This window comes from Ailuropoda melanoleuca, chromosome 14 (genome assembly GCF_002007445.2).
Source record: "Ailuropoda melanoleuca isolate Jingjing chromosome 14, ASM200744v2, whole genome shotgun sequence".
NCBI lineage: Eukaryota > Metazoa > Chordata > Mammalia > Carnivora > Ursidae > Ailuropoda > Ailuropoda melanoleuca.
In genome coordinates, this window is record NC_048231.1 from 11,878,924 (window position 1) to 11,903,833 (window position 24,910).

Genomic DNA, 24,910 nt, shown 5'->3' on the forward strand with positions numbered 1-24,910 from the left:
CAAAACAATACTACAACAACAAAGCAGAAAGAATAAGATGAGTGGAAAACTAAACTGGAACTAAAAACAGAACCAAATGTAATGAACCATTTAATAAGTGAGTAATGTAACCACTATGAAGAGGAAAAAAAATTAATCCAAGTAATTTTTAAACACAGTATATGAACTATATATATAATCCTTGAGCCAAAAACAAAAAGAACCCTAAGCAAATACTGAACTCTTAAAGGTCTCTTTTTTGCAGTAGTATAGGTTAGCAATTCTAAAACTTTGTTATTCTAGAATTAAGCAAATAACATTACAGAGAACAGAAACCAGAATTCTCATCAATGTGGAAGACAGTTACAAATATGGAAGAGAACAGTGAACCCAGTGGTCATGAACGCAATTGACGGTATCAGTGTGAACTGATGGCTTTTTATACATACAACAAACAGATACTGATGTGTGTGGATGTATTACATATTCATTCACACATGTATGTATATATCTATTTCTTAATTGTCAACTGAGAAGGCCTAGAAGCAATGACACCCCAGTAGCAAACGAGCATATGTAGCACACAGATCTTGGGTTTCCAAATGCATTTTCCACCAAAAGTACCAGGGGTCCTTAGAGAAATGGCTGACTCCAGGGTTAGAATAAGCCTGAAATATGCTATTGTGCTAACACATAAAGAAAATGCTCAATAGGGGCGCCTGGGTGGCACAGCGGTTAAGCGTCTGCCTTCGGCTCAGGGCGTGATCCCGGCGTTACGGGATCGACCCACATCAGGCTCCTCCGCTATGAGCCTGCTTCTTTCTCTACCACTTCCTCTGCTTGTGTTCCCTCTCTCACTGGCTGTCTCTATCTCTGTCAAATAAATAAATAAAATCTTTAAAAAAAAAAAAAAAGAAAAGAAAATGCTCAATAAATGACAGAGTCATTTCAAAAGNTTCTCTCACTGGCTGTCTCTATCTCTGTCAAATAAATAAATAAAATCTTTAAAAAAAAAAAAAAAGAAAAGAAAATGCTCAATAAATGACAGAGTCATTTCAAAAGGACACAGGAATCAGCTTGAAGGGACCCCCATTGGCCCAATCTGAGACAATGTGAGCAGCAATGTAAATAATGATAGTAAAGAAATATAACTTGTTGAATACATTAAAAATCCAGGAGTCCACAAGTCCACAATGATATAAATAAGCAGGGAAGAAAGGAAAGCTATTCTTTATAGCAAAAAACAAACAAACAAAAAGAGAAACCAAAAAAACCCCAACAATAAATATAGAAGAACTGATGGAAGTAGAAAATGGACATTGGGCAACCAACATAGTAATAAATGATCCAGAGAAAAATGATCAATGGATGCTAACTACTGGGTAAAAGGTTCAGAGTAATAGGATATTTACAGAGTCTTACACTATTTCCCCCACAAGATACCTATAAATTACAGAAGGAAAAAATAGTAACTTTACAGTGGAGTAACCTAACAAACATTACTTTAACCAAGTGATCAAAGTTAACATTACCAGAAATGGGGCAAACTGACAGCATGTGGCTCCATAAGCACCTTTTTGTGGTATTCCCGACAAAAACGCGTGAGGTGAATTTAATCATGAAAATATATCATACAAACCCAAACTGAAAGACAGTCAACAAAATAACTGCTCTAAACCCTTTAAATATCAAGTCATGGAAAACAAGGGAGATTAAAGAATTGTTCCAGATCAAAGCAAACTAACACACAGGGCAACTAAATCCAATGCATAATTCAAGATATTCTTTTGCTGTGAATTTATTATTTTGCTGTAATTTCTTGGCACCACTGGCAAGATCTAAATAAGATCTACAGATTAGATAGTAGTACCATGCCAGCTTAATTTTGATAATTGTACTGCGGCTATGTAAGTGAATGTCCTTGATTTTAGGATATGCAACAGACTCTCAATCTGAAATTAAAGGTGTAAGTATATGTATTATATATATACATATATAGAGAGAGAGAGCAAATGACAGTAAGAGTTGAAAGAAATTAAAGAATAAAACAAGTATGGAAAGATGTTAATATATGAGGAATTTGGGCAAAAAATATATATGTAGGTACTTTTTATACTGCTCCTGCAAATTTTCTATAAGCTTGAAATTATGTCAAAATAAAAAGCTAAAAATCTTACCACATAAAAAATCAGACATTTCATAAAAGCAAAATCAAAGATGAGAAATTATTCAATCACTTAAAACGTTTTTTTGCTACTTAATTGGCACTAAAAACAAAAATGACAACGCTCAGTGGTAGCCAGATTCTGGAGAAGTTGGTAATGTCATACTTCACTGTGTGACTAACTGGTTTCCAAACCTTTTGAGAAAAACAATTTGACAATATGAACTTAGAGTTAAAAGAAAAACAGAGAGAGTACAGATTCCAGTGATTCTACTGGTGGGACTCTATCCTAAAGAAAAAACACTAAAGAAAAGCCATTATACACAAACGTAATCATTACAGCCTTACGTAGAATACAGGGAGAGTTTGAAGAAAACAGAATCACTCACGAGATTATTCAGTCACTAAAATAAATACTCTATTAAAACTAAGTAAACAAGGAGAAGTACTTACAAAAGACATAGTAATACTATAAAAGTAAAATTGCATGAAGAGAATAATTATAAGCTACAGTTTTAAAAATAACTATGCACAAAGAAATTTCACAGCACTGTTATAGTATTTGTAGGAGGAGGTTTTTCCCTTTTATCTTTCAAATTGTAACTTTATTATTTTAATACTGAGAAATACACAATAAAAGAAAATGCGTTTAGTTACTACCTTCACATTGATCCTTTATGTTTACAAAGTGCATCTGGAAACATTTCAGCGAGAGAAATAAGGGGAAAGTCATGAGAAAGTGATTTATACAAATACCTTTATTTTGTTTTTAGATGTAAGCAGTATACATTTGAGTAAGGAAGCTGCTCAAGTCCAATAGGGGAAAGGTTACAAAACATACATAAAAAATATTCATATCAAAAGCATGAGGATCCTTACATCTTTTTTTTTAAAGAACAAGCACATTCATACAAATGGAAGGGTTGTGACAAAGAATTTTAAAGTTCAAGAGTCTGTCACAGTAATGAGGTATCAATAAGGTGCAAGAGGAGTCTTGCAGACTTCTCTCCTATCCATTGCTCACTGAAGTCTCATTCGTTTTTCAGGGGGGCCTTTGGTGCTCACTATCTGTTGGACGTTCTTTGTGGTCTCCTTCTCCTCAGATTTTACAGTTTCTGGTATAGGTTCTGCCTCTTTCTTTGTCTGATCCACTAGACATCAAAAGCAAATATTTTTTGGAGGGAGAGGAAGGCGGAGGGATGAGATCAATTTAGACAACAGTAATGTGACTAGTTTAGGCTCAAATTCATTTAGAACTGCCTATCTCAAGTTCTAAATTTAGCTGTTTTATCAGGCAGATACATAAGAACCTATTTACAAACTAAAAACCTGATAACCCAGGCAAATTTGTGATCATGGACAAAAACACATGTCATTTAAATAAGACGCTATGCATAAACAAGATACATAGTCTCTCCCAGGCTGAACAGATACTTCAATACCTATTTTCAATGATGAAACAGAACACCTTCTCTCACACTGAGATCTGAACTAAAAACAAACTCAAATCACCTTGGCTTCTCCACACCTCCTCAATACTTACTCTTCCCACTCCAACTGATCTTTTAAATACTCGTATCACTACCACAAAACAAAAGCACCATCTTTTGGCAGTTCAAGAGATCTCAAAATTAGGAGTAACAAATTACCATGAGAGTCTAGAAGGACAAAAGGACCACAGCTCATCTTATGTGCTATAGTTGTTACGGAGTTAAACAGACTGGTTTTATTTCAAGTTTCGTAAGAATATCAGGAACCATACCTGGGACAGGCTTTTCTCCAGACTTTTGCTATAATTTAAAAAAAGGGAGGGGGAGAGAAAACAGGGGAGGTCAGCAAAGTTTTCTTTTTCTTGACTTCATAATTCTTATTAAAATTACACCTTCGTTCAAATTATATCAAAAATGACTCCACCATGGAAAACAAACTGAGGGTTTCAGACGGGAGGGGGATGGAGGATTGGGCTAGGCTGGTGATGGGTATTAAGGAGGGCACGTATTGCATGGAGCAGTGGGTGTTATACGCAAACAATGAATCATGGGATGCTACATCAAAAACTAATGATATACTGTATGGTGATAAACATAATAAAAAAAAATTTTTTTAAATGACTCCATAAAGAGGAACTACTATTCACGTACCATAAAAAGTAAACTTATCATTTTCTCTACTTCTTATCCCCTTGTTCCAGAAAAGACACAAAACTAAAACTAGAACAAAAGAGTCAAACATAAACAATCCTCCCTTGAACATCTATCTACATGGCCCTCTGTCTCTGCACCCATGCTATAATGCTTCACAAAAAGAAGCTAAGTAGGATCCAATGGGAGAGAACAATGGAGTCTTTCAAGACTCCAGAGGCATATTTGTTTAGGGGATATGAGCTTGAAGAAAGCAGAATAAAATACAGATGAACACCCCAACTTACAAAGATGGCAGGTATGGGTAGCAAAGAGGAAAAAGGTATTTTTCTATGAATATAAGGCTTCTGACAAGAGTACTATTAAAAATCAAACTACAGGGGTGCCTGCGTGGCTTGGTCGGGTAAGCATGGGGCCTGCTCAGTGGGGAGTCTGCTCCTCGCTCTCCCTCTGCCCTTCCCACCAGCTCATGCTCTCTCTCTCTCTCAAATAAATAAAATCCTTAAAAAAAATTTTTTTTTAAAAATCAAACTTCAGTAAAAAAATGATGGGGTATTATGAGTCAGGAACAAGGTCAGATCCTCCATTCTGTACAGCAATTCTTTTATTTGATTACGCTGTCATCTCCCTTTTCCTATTACCCAACTTAAATTTGCTTTAAAACGCTTTTCCCCTCCTCCCTCCTCAAGGCTCACAACCTACACTTCACTTGCAGCCAATGACTTTATATTCTACGTTTTTTAAAAAAGGATGTCAACACCCCAATTCCCCTCCCACCTATCTCCTTCAAACTCATGATTCCTTTTCCTATAAATGCACACATAAATTCACATCAAAAGAAAAATGTTCTCTTCATTTTTAAGGTTAATGTTTCCAGGCATTTTCTGAATTTACATGCCCTCCCTAAGCTTTCTCATCTATTCCTATAACTAAAGACTACAAAATTTCCTGATATCACATGTTCCAGATTCATGCTACAACTGCCTACTAGCCTGTTTCAACTGCAAGTTCGAGGAAGTTACACTTAGTAAGATGAAAACTGAGCTCCATATTATTATCCATTGTACAGAAAAGATAAACATAGAAAGCCTGAGGCTGTTATCCTTAGAAAAGCCAGCTTGCAAGGCTGGCCCTTGCTGATGACAGTGAACCTGCTGATGACTAGGAATTTTGGAATGTTCCCAACATTCCGATAGTGGTGTCTCACTGTGTGTAGACTGTACAATGTTGTTTATGCTTGACATTTACTTCCCTTCCAGGAATGTGAATTTTGGTATGAGCTAGACAGAGTACCTACATGATGAACTCCTTCCCCTCTACCAAAAAAACATGGGCACCAAGTCTCTTTAATGGACTTCCTTGAGCAAAAATACCACATACATGTTGCCTCAATTTCACTGTTGAAAGAAAAATGCACTTTGTGTAATCCCTAATGGGAAAGAGAGGATATAAGGAAGCCTGCACATGGGCCCCTCTGAACTCTACTTGTCTTTTACCTTAAATCTGGCTGTATATCCTTACTATGTCATTGTAATAAATCCAGTGAGTCCTTTAAGCAAATCTCCAAACACGAGGGTGCTCGTGGAAACTTGCAACATAGCCACACTATCACACATCTTACGAATGTATTAGGATTTAAACATGTCTAAAATAATCTGAGGGAACAAAGAATTTTTCTTACTTTGTAACAGGAGAGGAAATACATGGCATAACTGAGGAAGTGAGGAATTGAGAAATTGAGAGGGGGTTCTCTTCTACTGCTAGCACTAGAACCATCTGAACTATAATGGACACTAGAATGTATCTGGACATTTGAATAATGTTATTATGTACCCAATACACTCCCTCATCTTTTCTAGTGAATAGTGTCAGACAAACTAATAGGATATGGTTTCTACTGCTAGCACCAGAACCATCTGAACTATAATGGACACTGGAATGTATCTGGACATTTGAATAATGTTATTATGTACCCAATATACTCTCTCATCTTTTCTAGTGAATAGTGTCAGACAAACTAGTAGGATATGGTTTCAGATAGGAAAATAGAATGGGGGCAACTTACTGACAAAATTTAATCAGTAACCTTGAGATAAACCTAGCTGAATACTATGGTGTTCTAGCAGCTTCTGAAAACAGCACTGAAAAAACATTCATGGTAAAAGGCCCTGAACTCCCATCACACCAGTATCAGTGTTAACTTTCAGTAGTAACGAGAATTAAAATATGGATAAAGGAATTCCAAGGAAGCAGGCAGAACTTTTCTAATATTCTCCTGAGCACTTCTCATAGGGGCAACCCAGAAGCTCAACTGTCAAATACAATGGTTAAGTCCTGAGCTACAAATAGTTCTGGGAGACACAATGGGTAAAAAGGGAGTTCATAGAAGACTTCAAGTAAACCAAGAATCTATGCTCCTCTCTAGATCTGAGGAGAAATGTTTTAGGTAGAAAGAGCAGAGGGATTAACAGTTCTAGAAAAAGCCATCTTTCTCCTAGTTCTGTTACATAGAGTTGGATACTCTCTTTGGGAGCTGGCTTTGGCCCTTGGATGGTTAAAAGAAAGGTGGGGTTCTAGAAAATGACAACTGAAGTAGGACTACAGCTAAACCTTTAAAACAAAAATGGGGGCGCCTGGATAGCTCAGGCGGTTGAGTGTTCCACTCTTGGTTTCAACTCAGGTAGTGATCTCATGGGTCGGGAGATCAAGCCCTGCGTCAGCCTCCATCAGCCTCCACACTCAGTGGGTACTCTGCTTGAAATTCTCTCCCTTTCCCTCTGCCCCTCCCCCCATTCACATGTGAATGCGTGCTCTCTCTCTAAAATAAATAAATCTTTAAAAATAAATAAATAAAAAGAAAAATGTACAAAAAACCCCACTGAAATGATATGGACTCTACAACCTGCTGCAAAATAATTGGGAGGAAGTAGAGAAAGAAGATATAAAACAAGACTGGCCACGTTTGATTGCTGAAGCTAGGTGACAGGTACATGGGGGTTTTGTTTTTAATTATTCTCTTTACTTTCACATGCTATTTTAAATTTCTATAACTTTCTATAAAGCAAAGTGTTTTTGTTTTAAGATTCAAGGGAGTCGGAAGTTTTCTACATTGTCCAGCCTAGCTCATCAGGATAGAAAAGCATGTGGGATTTCAGGCAGGAGTCCTAGCCAGAAAAAAAGAGATCATTCAGCTGGAATACCTCAGAACCCAAACACAGCAGTAAGTTACTGATATTCTGGAGAATGGTCAATGAAAATAGAACCCTTAACAACAAATATTTAAGCCACTAATATTTAAGTCACAATCTTTTTCTATATTCTAAATTTTGGTTATCAATGAAAACCAAGTCTAAAACTAAGCCTGATCCAAATCGGCAAAGAAGTCAAACTCTCACTCTTCGCAGACAACATGATACTCTATGTAGAAAACCCAAGAGGCTCCACCCCAAAATTGCTAGAACTCATATAGGGAATCAGTAAAGTCACAGGATATGAAATCAATCCACAGAAGTCAGCTGCATTTCTATACACTAACAATGAGACAAAAGAAAAGAGAAATTAAGATGTCGATCCCATTTACAATTGCACCAAAAACCGTAAGGTACCTAGGAATAAACCTAACCGAAGAGGTAAAGGATCTGTGCTCTAAAAATTATAGAACACATATGAAAGAAATTGAGGAAGACACAAAGAAACAAATACATTCCATGCTTATGGATTGGAAGAACAAATATTGTTAGAATGTCTATGTTACCCAGAGTAATCTACACATTCAGTGCCTATCAAAATACTATCAACATTTTTCACAGAGCTGGAACAAACAATCCTAAAATTTGGATGGAACCAGAAAAGACCTGGCATGGCCAAAAGAATGTTGAAAAAGGAAACAGACTGAGGGCTTCAGAGGGGAGGGGGGTGGGGGATTGGGATAGGTCAGTGATGGGTATCAAGGAGGGCACATATTGCATGGAGCACTCAGTGTTATACACAAATAATGAATCATGGAACACTACATCAAAAACTAAAGATGTACTGTATGGTGACTAACATAACATAATAAAAAAATTATTAAAAAAAAAAATTGTGGAAGCATCACAATTCCAAACTTAAAGTTGTATTACAAAGTTGTAATCATCAAGACAGTATAGTGCTGACACAAAACAGACAGAGAAATAATGGAACAGAATAGAGAACCCAGAAATGGACCCTCAACTCCCTGGTCAACTAATCTTTGACAAAGCAGTAAAGAATATCCAATGGAAAAAGGACAGTCTCTTCAACAAATGGTGTTGGGAAAATTGGACAGCCACATGCAGAACAATGAAACTGGACCACTTTCTTATACCATACACAAAAATAAACTCAAAATGGACGGAAGACCTAAACGTGAGACAGGAATCCATCAAACTCCTAGAGGAGAATACAGGCAGCAACCTCTTTGACCTAGGCTTCAATAAATGGTGTTGGGAAGACTGGGCAGCCACATGCAAAAGAATAAAACTAGACCAATATCTCACACCATACATAAAGATGAACTCAAAATGAATTAAAAACATGAACATGAGACCTCAAACCACAAAACTCACGAAGAAAACATAAGCCATAAGCTCCTGATATCAATCTTGGAGGTAATTTTTTGGATTTGACACCAAAAGCAAACACATCAAAACCAAAAATAAACAAGTGGGACTACATCAAACTAAGTAGCTTCTGCACAGCAAAGGAAACCATCAGCAAAATGAAAAGACAACCTACAGAATGGGAGAAAATATTTGCAAATCCTGTATCTGATAAGGGGTTAACATCCAAAATACATATAAAGAACTCATACAACTCAACAGCAAAACAAAACAAAAACCCCAAACAACTCAATTAAAAAATGGGCAGAGGAGGTATGCCTGGGTGGCTCAGTCAGTTAAGCATCAGCCTTTGGCTTAGGTCATGATCCCAGGGTCCTGGGATCGACTCCTGCATCGGGCTCCTTGCTCAGCGGGGAACCTGCTTCTCCCTCTGCCTGCTGCTCCCCCTGCTTGTACTCTCTGACAAATAAATAAATAAAATCTTAAAAAAAAAAAGGGAAGAGGAACTGAGTATTTTTACAAAGACATACAATTGGCTAACAAGTAGCATTAAAAGGTGCTCAACATTCTAATCATCAGGGAAATGCAAATCAAAATCAGAATGAGATATCCCTTCACACCTATCAGAATGACTATCATCAAAAAGACAAGAGGTTACAAGTGTTGGCGAGGATGTGAAGAGGGAACCCTGATACACTGCTGGTAGGAATATAAACTGGTACAGCCAGTATGGAAAACAATACAGAGGATTCCCAAAAAATTAAAAATAGAAATACATGATCCAGCAAGCCCACTTATGAGTATATATCCAAAGAAAATGAAAACAGGATATTGGAGATAACTGCATTCCCATGTTTCCTGCAGCATTACTCACAATAGCTAAGATACATAACAACCTACAATCTGTCAAAAAATGAATGGATAAAATGTGGTATGAAACTGAATATTACTCGGCCATCAGAAAGTAGGAAATAGTGCCATTTGCAGAAAAAAAGATGAATCTTGAGGGCATTTTGCTAAGTGAAATAAGCCAGAAAGAGAACATGAAATATTCTATGTATCACTTATACGTGGAATCTAAAAAGGCCAAATTCATAGAGAGTAACATGATGGTTATCAGTGGCTTGAGTGGGTGGCAGGGGAAATGGGAAGATGTTGGTCAAAGGGTATAAACTTCCAGTGAAAACATGAATAAGTTCTGGGGATCCAATTACAGCATGGTGGTTATAGTTAATAATACTGTATTATATACTCAGAATTTGCTAAGAGAGTGAACCTTAAATGACCTCACCACAGTAAAGAAATGGTAATTATGTGACATGATGGAGGTGTTAGCTAATGCTACATAAGTGCTACATAAGTGCTACATAAGTGTATCAAGTCAACGGACTGTATACCTTAAAAGTACATAATGCTATACACCAGTTATATCTCAATAAAGCTGAAAACAAAGTTTACTACTAAGTGTTCTTTAATGCTATTGTTAATGGAATTGCTTTCTTAATTTCCTTCTCAGTTCATTGTTAGTGTATAGAAATGCAACTGATTTTTTAGTGATTCTGCATCCTGAAACTTTTCTGAATTTGTTGGTTAGTTCTAACAGCTTTTTAGTGGAATCTTTAGGGTTTAGTATGTATAAGATCATGTCAGGGATCGTGTAAAGAGACAATTTTACTTCTTTTCCTATTTGAATGCCTTTTCTTTCTTTTTCCTGCTTAAATTCTTTGGAAGAACTTCCAGTACTATGTTGAACAGAACTGTGCAAAGTGGGTTTCCTTGTCTTGTTTCTGATCTTAGAGGAAAAACTGTTTTTCAACCACTGAGTATGTTAGCTGTGGGTTTATCACCTATGGTCTTCATTATGTTGAGGCATATTCTTTTCGTATCAAGTTTGTTGAATGTTTTTATCATAAAAGGGTGTTGAGTTTTGTCACATGCTTATTCTGCACCTACTGAGATGCTGGTGTGATTTTTAACCTTTGTTCTGATAATCATCAGTTTATCAGTATAACATCAAGATTGATTTCAGTATGTTGCATCATCCTTGCATTACAGGGATAAATCCCACTTGATCATGGTGTATGATTCTCTTAACGTGCTGTTTAATTCAGTCTGCTAATATTTCGTCAAGTATTTTTGCATCTGTTTTCATCATGGATACTGAACGTAGTTTTCTTTTCTTGTAGTGTCTCTGTCTGTCTTTGGTATCAGATAAATGCTGCCCTCATACAATGAATTTGGAAATGTTTCCTTCCTCTTCAATTTTTGAAAGAGTTTGAGAAGGACTGCTGTTAATTCTCTTCAAATATTTGGTAGAATTCACCTATGAAGTCTTCTGGTCCTAGACTTTTCTTTGTGGAGAGGTTTGTGATTACTAATTTAAACATCCTACTCATTTTTGATCTGTCCAGATTTTCTGTTTCTTCATGCCTCAGAGTTGGTAGGGTGTACATTTCTAGGAATTTCTTATAGGTTTTCCAGGTTTTTTTAAGGTTTTCCAATTTGCCAGCATATTATTGTTATATATACAGTCTCTTAATGATCCTTTCGTTTCTGTCTCCTCTTTTATTTCTAATTTGAGTCTGTTAGTCTAGTTAAAAGTTAGTCAATTTTATCTTTACAAAACACCAACTCTTAGTTTCATTTTTTTCTAGAGTTTTTCTAGTCTCTATTCATTTGTTTTTGCTCTTTCCTTTTGCTAACTTATATGTGAAAATTAAACAATACACTGCTGAACAACCAATGATTCAAAGAAAAAATCAAAAAGTAAATCAGAAATTATCTGGAAAGAATTAAAAATGAAAACACAACATACCAAAACTTATGGGGTGCAAAAAGAGCAGTACTAAGAGTAAAGTTCATAGTAATAAATGTCTACATTAAAAAGGAAGAAAGCTCTCAAGCAATCTTAAGTTTACAGCTCAAGGAACTAGAAAAAGAACAAACTAAAGATTTCTGGTTTCTAAGAAATCTGTCCATTATTATGAGTATGTCCCTTAATTAATGTGAACATTAATATGTCCATTAATGCTCTTTCATATTTCTGGTTTTGTGTGTTCTGTTCCCATTTTCTACATCAGAACTGTCCAAAAGAAACATGTAAGCCACAAATGCAACCTGGTACTTACATCTTTTTACTCCGTACCCCACCCCTCAACTCTTTGAACCCAGTATGCATTTTATACTTACATCACAGCTCAGTTTACACAGGCTGTGTTTCAAACGTTCAATAGTCACATGTGCCTAATGGCTACTGTACTGTGCAGGTCTTTCACCCCCCAGCCTCCCTCATATATACTATGTACTTGCTGAATGGTCAACCACACCAAACCTCCTATACTGTCATGGTTATTCATATCCCTATACACACTATAATTTCTTTATTTATTCAACGGACACTATTTTATCTTCAAATGCAATTCATGAGAGTTCTCTAAATTGACTTTCCTGTCCCACATTCCATTCTGTCCTCCACTTCCGTCACCACATCACCATTCCAATAGCACATAACTCTCACACAGTGGAGTCAGGGAAAGGGGAAGGGGAGCCCTGTCCTAAAGTCATCTTAAAGTGTGAAAAATCTCATTTAATCTAAAACCAACCTGAAAATCTTAGTCCCCCTCAAAGGAAAAGCAGTATATATGACCTGGCGTGTACAAGGCCCTGTAGATGTCTGTATCAACAGAGACTAACCAGAAGAATAACATATTCACATATTCCATCTCGTACCTACTTCACTTCAAAAGCTCATTTAGCAGAATGGCAGGTGGATTTGTTATTGCTATTATGCTAAATAATGTTAACAGAATTCATATAACTTAATCATCAATATGATGTAACTCTATTTATTATTCCTCCATTTATTATGCCAAACCCTCTACCTCAAAGTGTTCTTTTTGTTACAAAAGTTTTTTGTTTCTTAAGTTTACTTATAATCTCTACACCCAACGTGGGGCTCAAACTCACAACACCAAGATCAAGAGTCACATGCTCTACCAATTTAGCCAGCCAAGCGCCACTTGTTACAAAAGTTTTAACTAGCCTATCATTTAAGGACTTAGATATCTACTACACCAGGCTGAAAGGCAGCATACAGAGTAAAAATAGCAAGAGTTTCAGATTCTAGTTTAGTTAGTTACCATCTATGACACTTGCAGCAACTTTGGAATGAGAATGCTATATATAAGCAGTCCTTAAGTTTCTGAAGATACAAACAGAAAATAAACTTAAAAGCAGAGAACAGTGTTAATTCCATTCCCTTTACCCACTGCCTCCAATAAGTCTTTGAAAACCTTTCCTTTGATTCAGAGACCCTTTTTCCCCTAGAGACCATTTTTAACTAATGAGGAAAGTCACTATTTTTAGGTCACAACTGCATCAGTTCTCAATTAAAAATAAATATTCCAGGAAAAAGCGTCAAATCAAAATTAACCACATGCATTTTCATTACCTGCACAAATTTAGGTGGAAATTTCTGTCTAAGGTCTAGGAGTAAAGCATCCACACGTTGTCTCTGAAAAATAGAGCTTGGTTCTTCTTTCCTTTTGGCTTTAGGTTTGACTTTATCTATTAAAATATGAAGTCCAAATCAAAACACTGCCTAATTAGTTTGGTGGCTTACATTTTACAAATCTTTGTCCACCATGAATATACTCAAACATCATTATTTTTTTTTAGCAAGTCCTAGGTTTTATTTATTACTATTACTATTATTACTATTATTATTATTATTATTAACATATAATGTATTATTTGTTTCAGGGTTATAGGTCTGTGATTCATCAGTCTTACACAATTCACAGTGCTCACCATAGCACATAAACATCATTATTTTTAACGGCTACTATTCCAAAGATTATCCCCCAAAATAAATTAAACACAACAAATAGGAATCAGTGTTCTTAACTCTTCCCTCTTAAATGAAGTTAACATTCTAACATTTAAAAAGCTGATTAAGTCTTTTAAAGATACTTCAGTTTTCGTATGTAAGCACAGACAGACATTAAGAATTTTAAGGCTAACATTTTCCATAATTACCTAAATCACAATCCAGATTATGGATTTGAAATTATCTTGTGTATGTTTTAAGTGTATTAAATGGTCTTCCCACAAAACCTAATAGGTACAAATGGAAACGCAATGTTCATAAGCTCAAGTTATCATACTCGATTGTGAAGACTATAATTCACCGAAAAAAACAGGACAAACCAAACAAGAGCAGATCATAAAGAAAGAAAAGAACTTGCAAGAGAAATTCTGAAATTAATCACGTGTGGAACTTTCCCCAGGAGGGAGGTGTACTGGGGGACTATCTATAAATGAAAAGTTGCAAGTAAGTTTTATTCCAAACATTTCATTAGAATAGGGCAAACAGCTCTTGAAAGAAGTTTATTCAACAGATGCAGACTTTCCTATGTTAAATGTTGCTGGCTGTACCTATTAAGAATAAATATAACTGTATCTGAAAGACCATTCATTCCACAAGTCTGAATTCTATTCAAAGGCTACTTTTCCCTCAGTAATTTATTGAGTTGCTATTTCTCAGAGAAGGAAATTCAGAATATAGGTATACTGCTATAGACACATTTCTAAAGCACTTCTATTGTAAAATATGGTGCAGAAGCAGTAGGAGACTAGCATCTATGAAAACCAGGGGACCTCGTATCACAGCAGGTAATAACATGGAAAGATGAGAAAACAGACTGGTCATCTGGAGACAGGGCTATAAAAGCATATGCCTACTTTGAAGATGGGAGATTCAGGTTCCAGATTTCAAGATGACTCAAGAGTTAGGTAAGCAGGATACATACATCATCATGACTCATTTCTCATCACTGATATCCTCTATATGTTCCAAGTATTTTAAAACCTTGACTCAACTTACCAAAGATTACCAGTTACCTACGAATTAAAATTTCTACCTGTTCCTATGGGAAAGCTAGTATTACCACATCTAGTTACATGAATCACAGCTACAAAAATACCATTCTATGAAGTCTTCTATCTAAATCAATAGCTTTTTTCCTATAGAAAACAGCTTCATTCTCAGAATACCAAAAAGTGTTCTTAGGCGGTCTAGGTGTTCTACCCACCTTGTTCTTCATGATCTTTGAAGTGCCACCAATACCCTTTGGAAGGATGATATCGACAGTATGACATAGCTTCATCAAAAGCTGACTGAATGCCATGCACTGCAGTAAGCTTGTAAAAAGAAAACAAATTCTGAATGTCTCATTAGATCAACTAAAATCTCCAAAGTAAATACTCACAATATTACATATGCAAAGACAGTAATTTTGTTTCATTTTGATTTTTTCAGAACTTGAATAGCTATAGAGCTGGGGCCGTGATGTATACTTTTAACATGGACTTGGCCCACAGAAACCAACATTCAAGACATCCTCGTAGTCAACTCTTCATGCCAACATACACAAGGGAGAAAAGCTTCTGTTTGATTCTTGGAAACAAGGTAGCTCAATTAAAAGTTTCGTTTAGTGTTTCAAGAATGTGAAATACTTACCACCCTAGAGTTTATAACTGACCCCAAGTCTGGTGCTTGATAGATCACTCCAGCAATGATATAGTAATCAGCCAGTGGGATAACTAAAGCAGTGAAAATAAAAACATTCATGAATATAGCTATGCACACAAACTGCTAAATAGATTTTCATAAAAAGAACAACTAAAATTTGATATTTTCCCATGTTAAAGCTTAAGGCAGGGTTTGGCAATTCCTATTCCAATTCCTATTTTTTATAAATAAATTTATACTGGAAAACAGCATACTCATTCATTTATATTATCTAAAGCTGCTATGACACTAGTTGAGTAGCTGTTACAGACACCCTAAGGCTCACAAAGCCTAAAATATTTACTCTCTAGACCGTCACAGAAACAGTTTGCCAACTAAAGCAGTGCTTCTCAATTGCGAATGTGCATCTGAATCACCTAAGTATCTTGTTAAAGTCAGATTCTTACTCAGTAGGGACAGTGCATTTCTAGTAAGTTCCCAAGTGATCCAACGCTGCTTTTAGTCACCTACACTTCGGGGAGTAAGACCTCAGAGTGAGAGACTTAGGGCCTACGGTGAAGATATCAGATGCACCGAACTTGCCAAAGTATCCCACTCCTGGGTCCTAAGGAATAAAACAGCTGCTAGTGAAGCTGGTACCACCTTTGTCACTTCCATACCTTGAACCCTCTCATCATGGAAATCTTGTTCCTGGTCTTGCTTTTGTTCTAAGGTTCTTTTTTTCTGCTGGGAAGGGATTTTAGATCATTAGATTTTGAAATTAAATGTGGATTCTTAACTCTGGAACCACAACTTCTTTAGCAAGGCATTCTCTGAAATCAATACCAGGGTGAAGGTTTTTCCTAAATGTCTTGATGAGATTATCTAATGAGGAGATGGAGCTGGTCATCTCTGGATTAGGAACTAGCTCGCTGATTCGAAGTCGAATCTGAATTCTATACTCTTCAGCGTGATTTCTAAAGCAAGCTTATGTTTGGTAATATAAGCTAGGTAAGAATTTCAGTTGAATGTGTCAATGAGGACTTTTATTTTTATTTTTTAAGATTTTGTCTATTTGACAGAGAGAGAGACAGGCAGCGAGAGAGGGAACACAAGCAGGAGAAGTAGGAGAGGAAGAAGCAGGCCTTCCACTGAGCAGGGAGCCCCATGCAGGGCTCGATCCCAGGTCCCCGGGATCACGCCCTGCGCCGAAGGCAGACGCTTAATGACTGAGCCACCCAGGCGCCCCTCAATGAGGATTTTTAATTGCTCCTCTATGAATTTAGTGCAACTGCATCTACCATGAATTTTTTAAAAGAATTAGACTCAGTGGCTTGAGAGAAGTTACTTAGGATGCTCAAGGTTCCCAAAAACTATCCTCACAAAAGAGGCGGCTTCAATGTAGTGAGTTACTACTTTGTTAGTGCTTGGAGAGCTGTCCTTGAGCACCTCGGAAGACTCCTGGTCTCCAAGCATGTGACTAGTATAACTTGGCTTCTGAAACATTTCCTAAGTAGTAAATTTATGCCTGCTGTACTACTGTGCCTAGACAATTTGTACAAATGATACGATTATAGTGGAAACCTCATTTCCTTCTGAGAGTCTGAAATTTTGGCAGGCAAAGGATGTCCACAGGATTACCCCTCAAAAAAAATTCTGAGCTTTGAGTATCAAAAGGACTTTCCTAAGCAGACATATGTGTGTGGGGGCTGCCAGAGGAAGGGTGCACTTGGTGTAGCCCCTTGCAGAAGGGAAAGCAAAGGAAGCTTACACATGGATTCCTACAGATCCCACTTGATATGGCTTTTTTCCTTATTGATCTGTCTGTGGATCCTTATTGTGCTGCCATAACAAACCTTAGGTATAACTAACATACCCATAGGCTGAGTCCGCTCAGTTCTCTTAGCAAAGCAATGAACATGTATGTGGTCTTGGGGACCCCCAAAAACAGAACCCAATCCAAAAAGCAGAATATGCAGCTCAGAAAGTTAGGTAAATCATAGTATTTTAAGAAGAAAATTACGCCTGAAGTTTACATTTTTACCTTGGGTAGGGGACTGCCGCTGTTGCTTCCGAATAATAAAAAGAATGGGCTCTTGAGCATGTAAAAGGATATACTCCACTCCAACCATCTGACTGAAAACAGAACACAGACATCCAGAGATCTATGATTGCCCCACAAACAACAGTCAGATTATTATATAAAAGTAGAACACTGTAAATCAAATTAAAACTGCCTATGTTTGATATTAAAAACTGGCTGTCCAATAAAACTGGCTATTTTCCCAGGTAGGTAGAATATAAAGATGTGATTTTTAAACAACAAAGTTTCTCTACAAATATCCACAATAAACTTAAATCTGAGTATTTTCAATCATGAAAGTACACTGAAAAGTACACATTTCAAAAAAGACAACTAAAATACGGCAACGCTTCCTGAGATGTATGTAAAATGTATGTAAAATCTAAAAATACATAGTACGTGAAGACCACGCATGTCTTGACCATATATTTCAACTACATGTTCTATTCAACAAAATATCAAAAACCTTATCCCTGCCTCTGACAAATTTTTTGACCTGACAGATTGTTTAAAAGCAACCATAAGTTGTCTTAATAGTGGTAAATATTTGCCTCTTAAAAGCTATTTAAAATACCTCAGAAATTTAATTTCAAGAACCCCTCTCTGATGTTTAGGTGACAAATGAAAAACTGTATTACACAACTGTTTCAGAAACTTTTGTTATACCAATAAATTTTTAATTACTTAGCATCCAAAGTATGAAGAACCTTACTTTGCAATTGTCAAGTTAAGACTCTGTCATACGAAGAAAAATCTACTATAAGCCAGACTATGGTTTAAGACATTAAATTTGATGTTAAAGAGACAATAAGTATGGCCACCTGGTAGAGAACAATTGCATTGCAAAGATCTCTAACTGGATCTTCATCTAAACCTCAGAGCTATATTTTAACAGGATATTAATATATGAAATTATACAGAAAAGCCTTTCTAGGTTATAAGTGACTGACAATTCCTTTGCGTGTCAAATTTGTATACACACCCCCAAAAAACTCCAGTTCTTCCAAAACTTCTACTTTGTACTTCACTATCATAGCTTGAAAGAACCATCGATTTCAAAATCTCTAATGGGCAAAGATGCAACCTTCTTACAATAACTTACTTTAAGTGTTCTAATGTTAGCCTCTGCATTTTGACCACCTCATTATTACATGTCCTATCATAAAAAGGATTACTTCTTTCTGAAAAGTAATCCAGGACACTTCCACTGTTCAAAATGGGGATCCAGGAACTGTCAACCCAAGAGATTCCCAGCAGATTATCTATAAGAAAGAAACAAAATGATAAAGGATGAGAAAAAAGAAAAACCAGTCCAATATTTATTATGCATCTAATGCAGGAGGCACTATGAATTTAAGAATGGCATGAATCCTAACCTACATACTCTCATGGAAGGGCTAAGTGTGCAAGAAAGCAATGACAATGACATGGTAAGTGCTATAACAAAGGTACGAATAAATGTGTTACCAGAGCACAGTGGAAGGAGAATACCTTACCTGAGGGAACAGGAATGATTTTTCACAGGGTAAGGAGGAGGTGGGTTTTGGTACTACATGTTAAAAAATAAATAGAAGTTCACCATGGACCAAAAAAAGGGGCAAAGTAATTCCAAGCAGAGAGAATGCGCATACAAAGTAGAGAAATATAGACATACATGGTTAGAAAATAATTTGATTAGGTGAAGTTATAGGACTTGAAATCTAGAAAAATCTTTCTCAAAAAATTGAAAACCCTGAGTTTTTATATGTTCAAAAATTTTCAAACATACATCCCAAAGAAAACATATTCACAGCCACCAGTTTCAGACCTCCCAATTAGGGACAGAAATAAGTTAGGAAGCTATTAATACAGAGGAGATAATGATGCAAAAGTTATGAAGCAAGTGAGAAGTAGAATGCCCTTAATTACAGCCATACAATTTCATATTTTGGAATAGAATTAACTCTTTAATATTTCAAAATGCAAAAAGAAAAAAAAGACATGGTAAATAGAACTAGATAGCTTTATTAATGAGCTTTTATTGGCTACTGACCGCAATAATGTTCCATATCACTGACAATACTAAATCCCATTAGGTGTAAGTTATGAACATCAAAATGCCTATTAATACTAGTTGAAAAAGGAAGAATTGAAAACTTTAACCTCTCCTAAACTGTAATTGCTTCTGGCACCTTCGAAGAAGTCAGACCTAATTCAAGGCAACAAGCAGTTCTAAGGGAAATTAATCAAATGAGAAAAAGTAATTTTATAAAGCCAAAATGTACCGTGTATGTTGTAAAACAAAGGAAAAAACAAACAGATGAAGTATGTGAATGATCAAATAATCAATATAGACCATTAAGATGGTTCATCATAAATACATCATGCCATAACCAAATATCTAACATGCCAGGAAATAACGTTTTCAGAAAAAGACAGATTTTTAATGAAAAGCAACTAAGGATAATCATTACTCTCAGTTTTAAACACTACAGTTCAGTTAATAAAGTAGTTTTGTTCGAAGCAACTTTCTTACACATTATTTTTTTATCTCCTTAGGAATAATTATATAAAAGCATTTGTGGGGCGCCTGGGTGTTTCAGTTGGTTAAGCATCTGCCTTCAGCTCAGGTCATGATCCCAGGATCCTGGGATCGAGTCCCACATAGGGCTCCCTGCTCCACAAGGAGCCTGCTTCTCCCTCTGCCCTCTGCCACTCCCCCTGCCTGTGCTTTCTCTGTCAAATAAATAAATAGAAATCTTAAAAAAAAAAAAAAAGGCATTTGACAATTATAGGTTTGTTTCTCACATAATGGAAACTATGTCTACATAGTTACAATATTACAGATCATTTCAGCATAGGTAGAAGAATAATCTGCAGAAACGAATAAATATGTAATTATAGATTCTACCTACCAACAATTACTGAGTCAACAGCTATGGGCATAAGGTGATGAGGACCTGGTGGAAGGCAATGGCAATGCACAGGAAGATAAGGATGAAACTGACATTTTTAGGGAGAAAACAGACAATTTCCTGAATGACCAATTATAAAGTCAGAGAACTTAGGAACCAATAACTCATTTAGTAAAGAAATGATAATGATTTTGGCTTTGATATATTGAGTTTATTTTTTTAAATGATTTTTAAAAATTTATTTATTTGCCAGAGAGAGAGAATACAAGTGCGGGGTCGAGGGGAACAACAGGCAGAGGGAGAAGCAGGCTCCCCACTGAGCAAGGACCCTGATGTGGGACTCGATCTCAAGACCCTGGGATCATGACCTGAACCAAAGGCAGATGCTTAACTGACTGAGCCACCCCAGTGTCCCTGGATGTACTGAGTTTAAATATGGAATTAGACTCTAGGAATTTAGAAGGAATCATAAATTTTTTCTGCTACAAGTGACTGTTCAGTGTATTTTCCCTATAATTTTCTTCACCAAGCTGTATTCTGATCAGCAGTCATGTCATATTTTCCCCATTTTGTAAACTAATCAAAGAGGAAAAGTCAGGCAAGTATGGCCTATGAGACCAATACAAACACAAAGAATATTATTCACCACTTCTGAACACTGTGCCAGGCACTACTTTAACCACTATACCAAACAACACCTCAAGGAGGTTGGTACTTATATAGATACTATATCTATGTGCTAGACTGTATACGTGAAATGCTTTTAGCACACTATAATAACCAAGTAAATGTTAATTATGATGTTGGTGGCAGTGCCAGTAATCAATTTATTTTTAAATTACAATGACCAAATTTACTTCTGGCTTAATCGAGACTGTTCTAGTTTGTACCTCTCCCCCCCAACTCAGTTTATGACTTTTTTAAAAATAGAAATCCCTTTCATTCTCAAAAAGGTGTGAGTTTAGAAGATAATTTAGTCAGGCTAAGTTGAACTCATTTCAAATGTCAGTATCTCTACAAAGCATTTCTCTACTTTGCAAGACAGAATAATGGCTTCTTTCCCTATGTTCTCACAGCATTTTTTATACTTTTATTAATACTCTTCATATCATAACCCAGAAATACACATGTGTTCCCATGAAATTTGACTTTCCCATGAATTAGACAACTGGGGCTGTGTCTTACTCATCAGGAACTTGCACAGGACCAGATGTAAAATAGTCAGCAAATTAATTTATTATTGAAGGCCAAGAACAAGTTACTCTACTGGTCATAGATTTACACATACTCCAGAATCCAAGGATGTTCAGTTATAAAATGATTAACTGAGATTACAAGGGCTGTATGTGGCTGAGAAATAAAATATTATCCGTCCCATTTGGGGACTACCTGTGACCACAGCCCCATTAAGAGAATATACGTCTAAGTGAAGCCGACTCTAACCCCTTCTTACCACCTCCACTGCTGACCACCACCCTAGTCCCAGCTACCTCCAAATTTCCTTGCATTATAGGAATGACCTTGTAACTGGTCTCCCTAATCTCACCTTTACCTTCCTACACTGTTCTTAGCAGCCAAGATGATCCTTAAAAACAGTAAGTCAGATTATGTTCATCCCCTCTGGTCAAAACCCTCCACGGGGATGTACCGTATGGTGACTAACATAATATAATAAAAAATCATTAAAACAAAACAAAACAAAACAAAACCCTCCAGTGGCTCTCCATTTTACTCAGTGGAAAACCCAAAGACCTTACCATGGCTTGCAATCCCTATATGATCAAGTCACCAATTCTCTCTCTGACCTCATCTCCTTCCCAACTCCTCCCTTCACTCCGCTTCAGCCACCCGGACCTTACTTTTCTTCTAACACACCAACATGCCCCCACCTTAAAGCCTTTGCAATGAGGGTAACAAATCTAAGTAAAACACTGTGAAAGGTAAATATCTGTAAACACTCTGATGGACCTAATGTTTCTTTTTTAATCAGCAGCAAGGAAACATGTCAACATAGCCTAAGTACAGCTTTCTATCAGCAAGTAATGAAATTAGGCACTTGAAACTCTCACACTGAAAAACAAACATAAAAACACTACAGAAATGCTGAAGATCATTGGACATTCTGAATAAATATAAATGAGAATATATTTCTATTAACTGCGCTAGACTCCAATTTGGTTAATATAGAAAAAGGCATCTCAAAACACTTCGCTTTAATAATCAGGTATAAACAAACAAAAATAACCCTACATAAAAACGATTAGGAACTATTGTAGTTAGACATCTTTTGAGGAAAGCCCTTTTTCTTTAAACTGCTGGGGGTGAGAAGTCTTGCAACTAGGTACAAAAATTCACACTTCCTTTAAGGAAAAGTATACAAAGTCTCAAATGGAAAGAAATACAGGTTGAGAGTCTCATACAAGTGCAAGAAGTTTTGTGGGAGCCAGCCACAACAGTAAAAAAAGATATTCATGGGCGCTCTCTCAGTCTCATGAATTTTCCTACTCTCAAACAAGGTTACTTCCGTGACACCTCCACCCAACCTGGACAGACCTGGACAGTTTGGAACGAAGTTCTCACGCTTCAAGCTGTGTCTTAACCGCCCTTCGTTCACTCTTTGGTATCCCAGCGCACAATTCCTAGGCTTTTTTTTTTTTTTCCAAATTCACTGAAAAAGATGTGTGTACGTATGCTGAAAAGAGAATGTACGACCTATCTGGTACGGAGATCAAGTAGCTAAGGGACTGTGTCTCCCTGTATTTATTCACTGATTCAACAAATACCTGAGGTACCTTTACAATTCAGCTGTGAAAAAGGACCGATCCCTGCCCTCAGTAACGCTGGGTGTTCGATGCAAGGTATTACAGACTCAAAATAAAACTAACATTAGAAAATTTTATGGATTCATGCCCAAAGACGCGAGGGGCGCAGGGTCAGGAATAAGGCAGCTCCCACGCGCAGTCCCAGGAGATGAACCAAATCACGTCATCCCACCTCCCTCTCTGCCCAAAGGTCGTCCCTTCACCCGGACAGAACAGCCCCAGTCTTGTGGAGATATGTGTGTCTGCAACAATACTGCAGGTCTGAGGGCTCGAAGCCCAAAACTTCTTCCAACCCCTTCGTCTTGAAGCTTAGTAAGAGACCCCTGAGGAGCCGGGGAAAACGAGTTTTCGCCAGATTAGAGCCTTGGGTTGTCCACAGAACCTGAATCTTGACCCCGCGAGCTATAAACCCCCAAACCAGGGCCCAACCAATCAGGAAACAAAGAGTAACACCGCCAGTTACCTCGGATATCGACCGCCGCCATAACTCCAAAAGCGCTCGCAGGTTCTCCTTCCGGCGTGCCGTAAACGTAACAACTCCGACGACGGAAGGGGCGCGCGGCCGACCGCAGGGTCGGTCCGGAGCGTAAGGAGGGGAGGAGACTGCGTAGCCTGGGGGAGGCCTGGAAAAGGGAGGAGGGTAGGGGCGGGGCGTGGAGGAGGGGCTGGGGCCGGGAGGAGGAGGAAGCGGAGAGAAGCCCAGTTGGGGAGGGGAGGCGGGGCTGGGAAAGAGAAGGGCGGGGCTGAGCCGGAAGGTGAACAGGAAGCAGAGAGATGAGGACAGAGGCTGCGAGGTGGGAAAGGGTGGAGGAGGGAGCGGGGGCGGGAGGTGGAAGGGAAGAGGCTCCGAGTAAGCGCTCGGGTAAAACAAATTTGGAGACTTTGAGGAAAAAGAGACTGAACAGAGTCCTGCCCTTCTCCCACCGCTGAGAGATTCGAAAATTGGACCTTGATCTTTTGTGATCGTTAAAAACAATAAGGCATTCTGATTATGCAGAGTTGCTGGGGAGCATCTTCAATTTTAAAAGGTCCCTCAGGTGTATACAAAGGGCTGTTAGATTTAGGAGCTACTCTGTTCTTCATCCTGTCTCAAATGTGGGATGCTACAGAACTAAGCAGAAACNATGCTACAGAACTAAGAAGAAACAATTTGAGAGTCATTAGCTTTTAAGTGACTAAACCCATTAAAAGTCTAAACCCATTAAGAAAGTGTTAGATACCTCTGAGACAAAAATTTCACAAGACAGGAAATGTTTCTGTAGTAAGATATTAACAAGATTAAAAGAAAGGGAATACCTCTGGGTCCCTGATTAAGAATTTAGTGTCTGCATTCCAGGTAATCTAGGGGAGGAAGCAAGCCCGCAAAGGGAATAATTCTGTGGTATGGGGAAGCCATAGAAAGCCTCAGAAAGATTCTCAGGCTCCAGTGTGGCCCCATAAAAGCAAAATAATGAGGGTATCTACAAGCAAGACACTGATACCGGGAAGAGAAACTCCAAATCTGAAGGAGCCCTGTGTACAGGGATGAGGTGTGGGTGCCTACATCTTCTCCAAAACTTATGTATTATGAGGGTTCCCCCAGAATTTAACCACAACCCAGGAGCAAAGGGGGAAGACCATGAATTTACTGTGATTTTTCACCTCATATACTGGAAATTCAAGTTTTTAAAATCTAAGTGGAATAAAAATAAACTGTGTTGCTTTGTCACATTTCAACAGAAGCATGTACATGCCCA

General features: G+C 37.4%; 1 protein-coding gene across 3 annotated transcripts; it reads right to left on the reverse strand.

The window, feature by feature from the left end:
• Positions 1-2,883: 2,883 nt before the first annotated feature.
• MED6 (mediator complex subunit 6) lies at positions 2,884-23,817 on the reverse strand. Of its 3 annotated transcripts, none has more exons than XM_019807518.2 (8): positions 23,638-23,817; positions 17,420-17,511; positions 16,056-16,122; positions 15,385-15,467; positions 14,957-15,065; positions 13,315-13,430; positions 3,906-3,933; positions 2,884-3,294 (listed from the first exon to the last, which is right to left on the reverse strand). In XM_019807518.2, exons 1-8 carry the CDS (start codon positions 23,657-23,659, stop codon positions 3,164-3,166), a joined length of 648 nt encoding a protein of 215 aa, XP_019663077.1. In that variant the 5' UTR covers positions 23,660-23,817; the 3' UTR covers positions 2,884-3,163. The 3 variants fall into 3 exon arrangements, with proteins under 3 accessions (XP_019663077.1, XP_002926794.1, XP_019663078.1); XM_002926748.4 differs by lacking the exon at positions 16,056-16,122 and adding an exon at positions 18,561-18,720 and having other exon boundaries at positions 23,638-23,808; XM_019807519.2 differs by lacking the exon at positions 23,638-23,817 and adding an exon at positions 18,561-18,699.
• Positions 23,818-24,910: the final 1,093 nt, after the last annotated feature.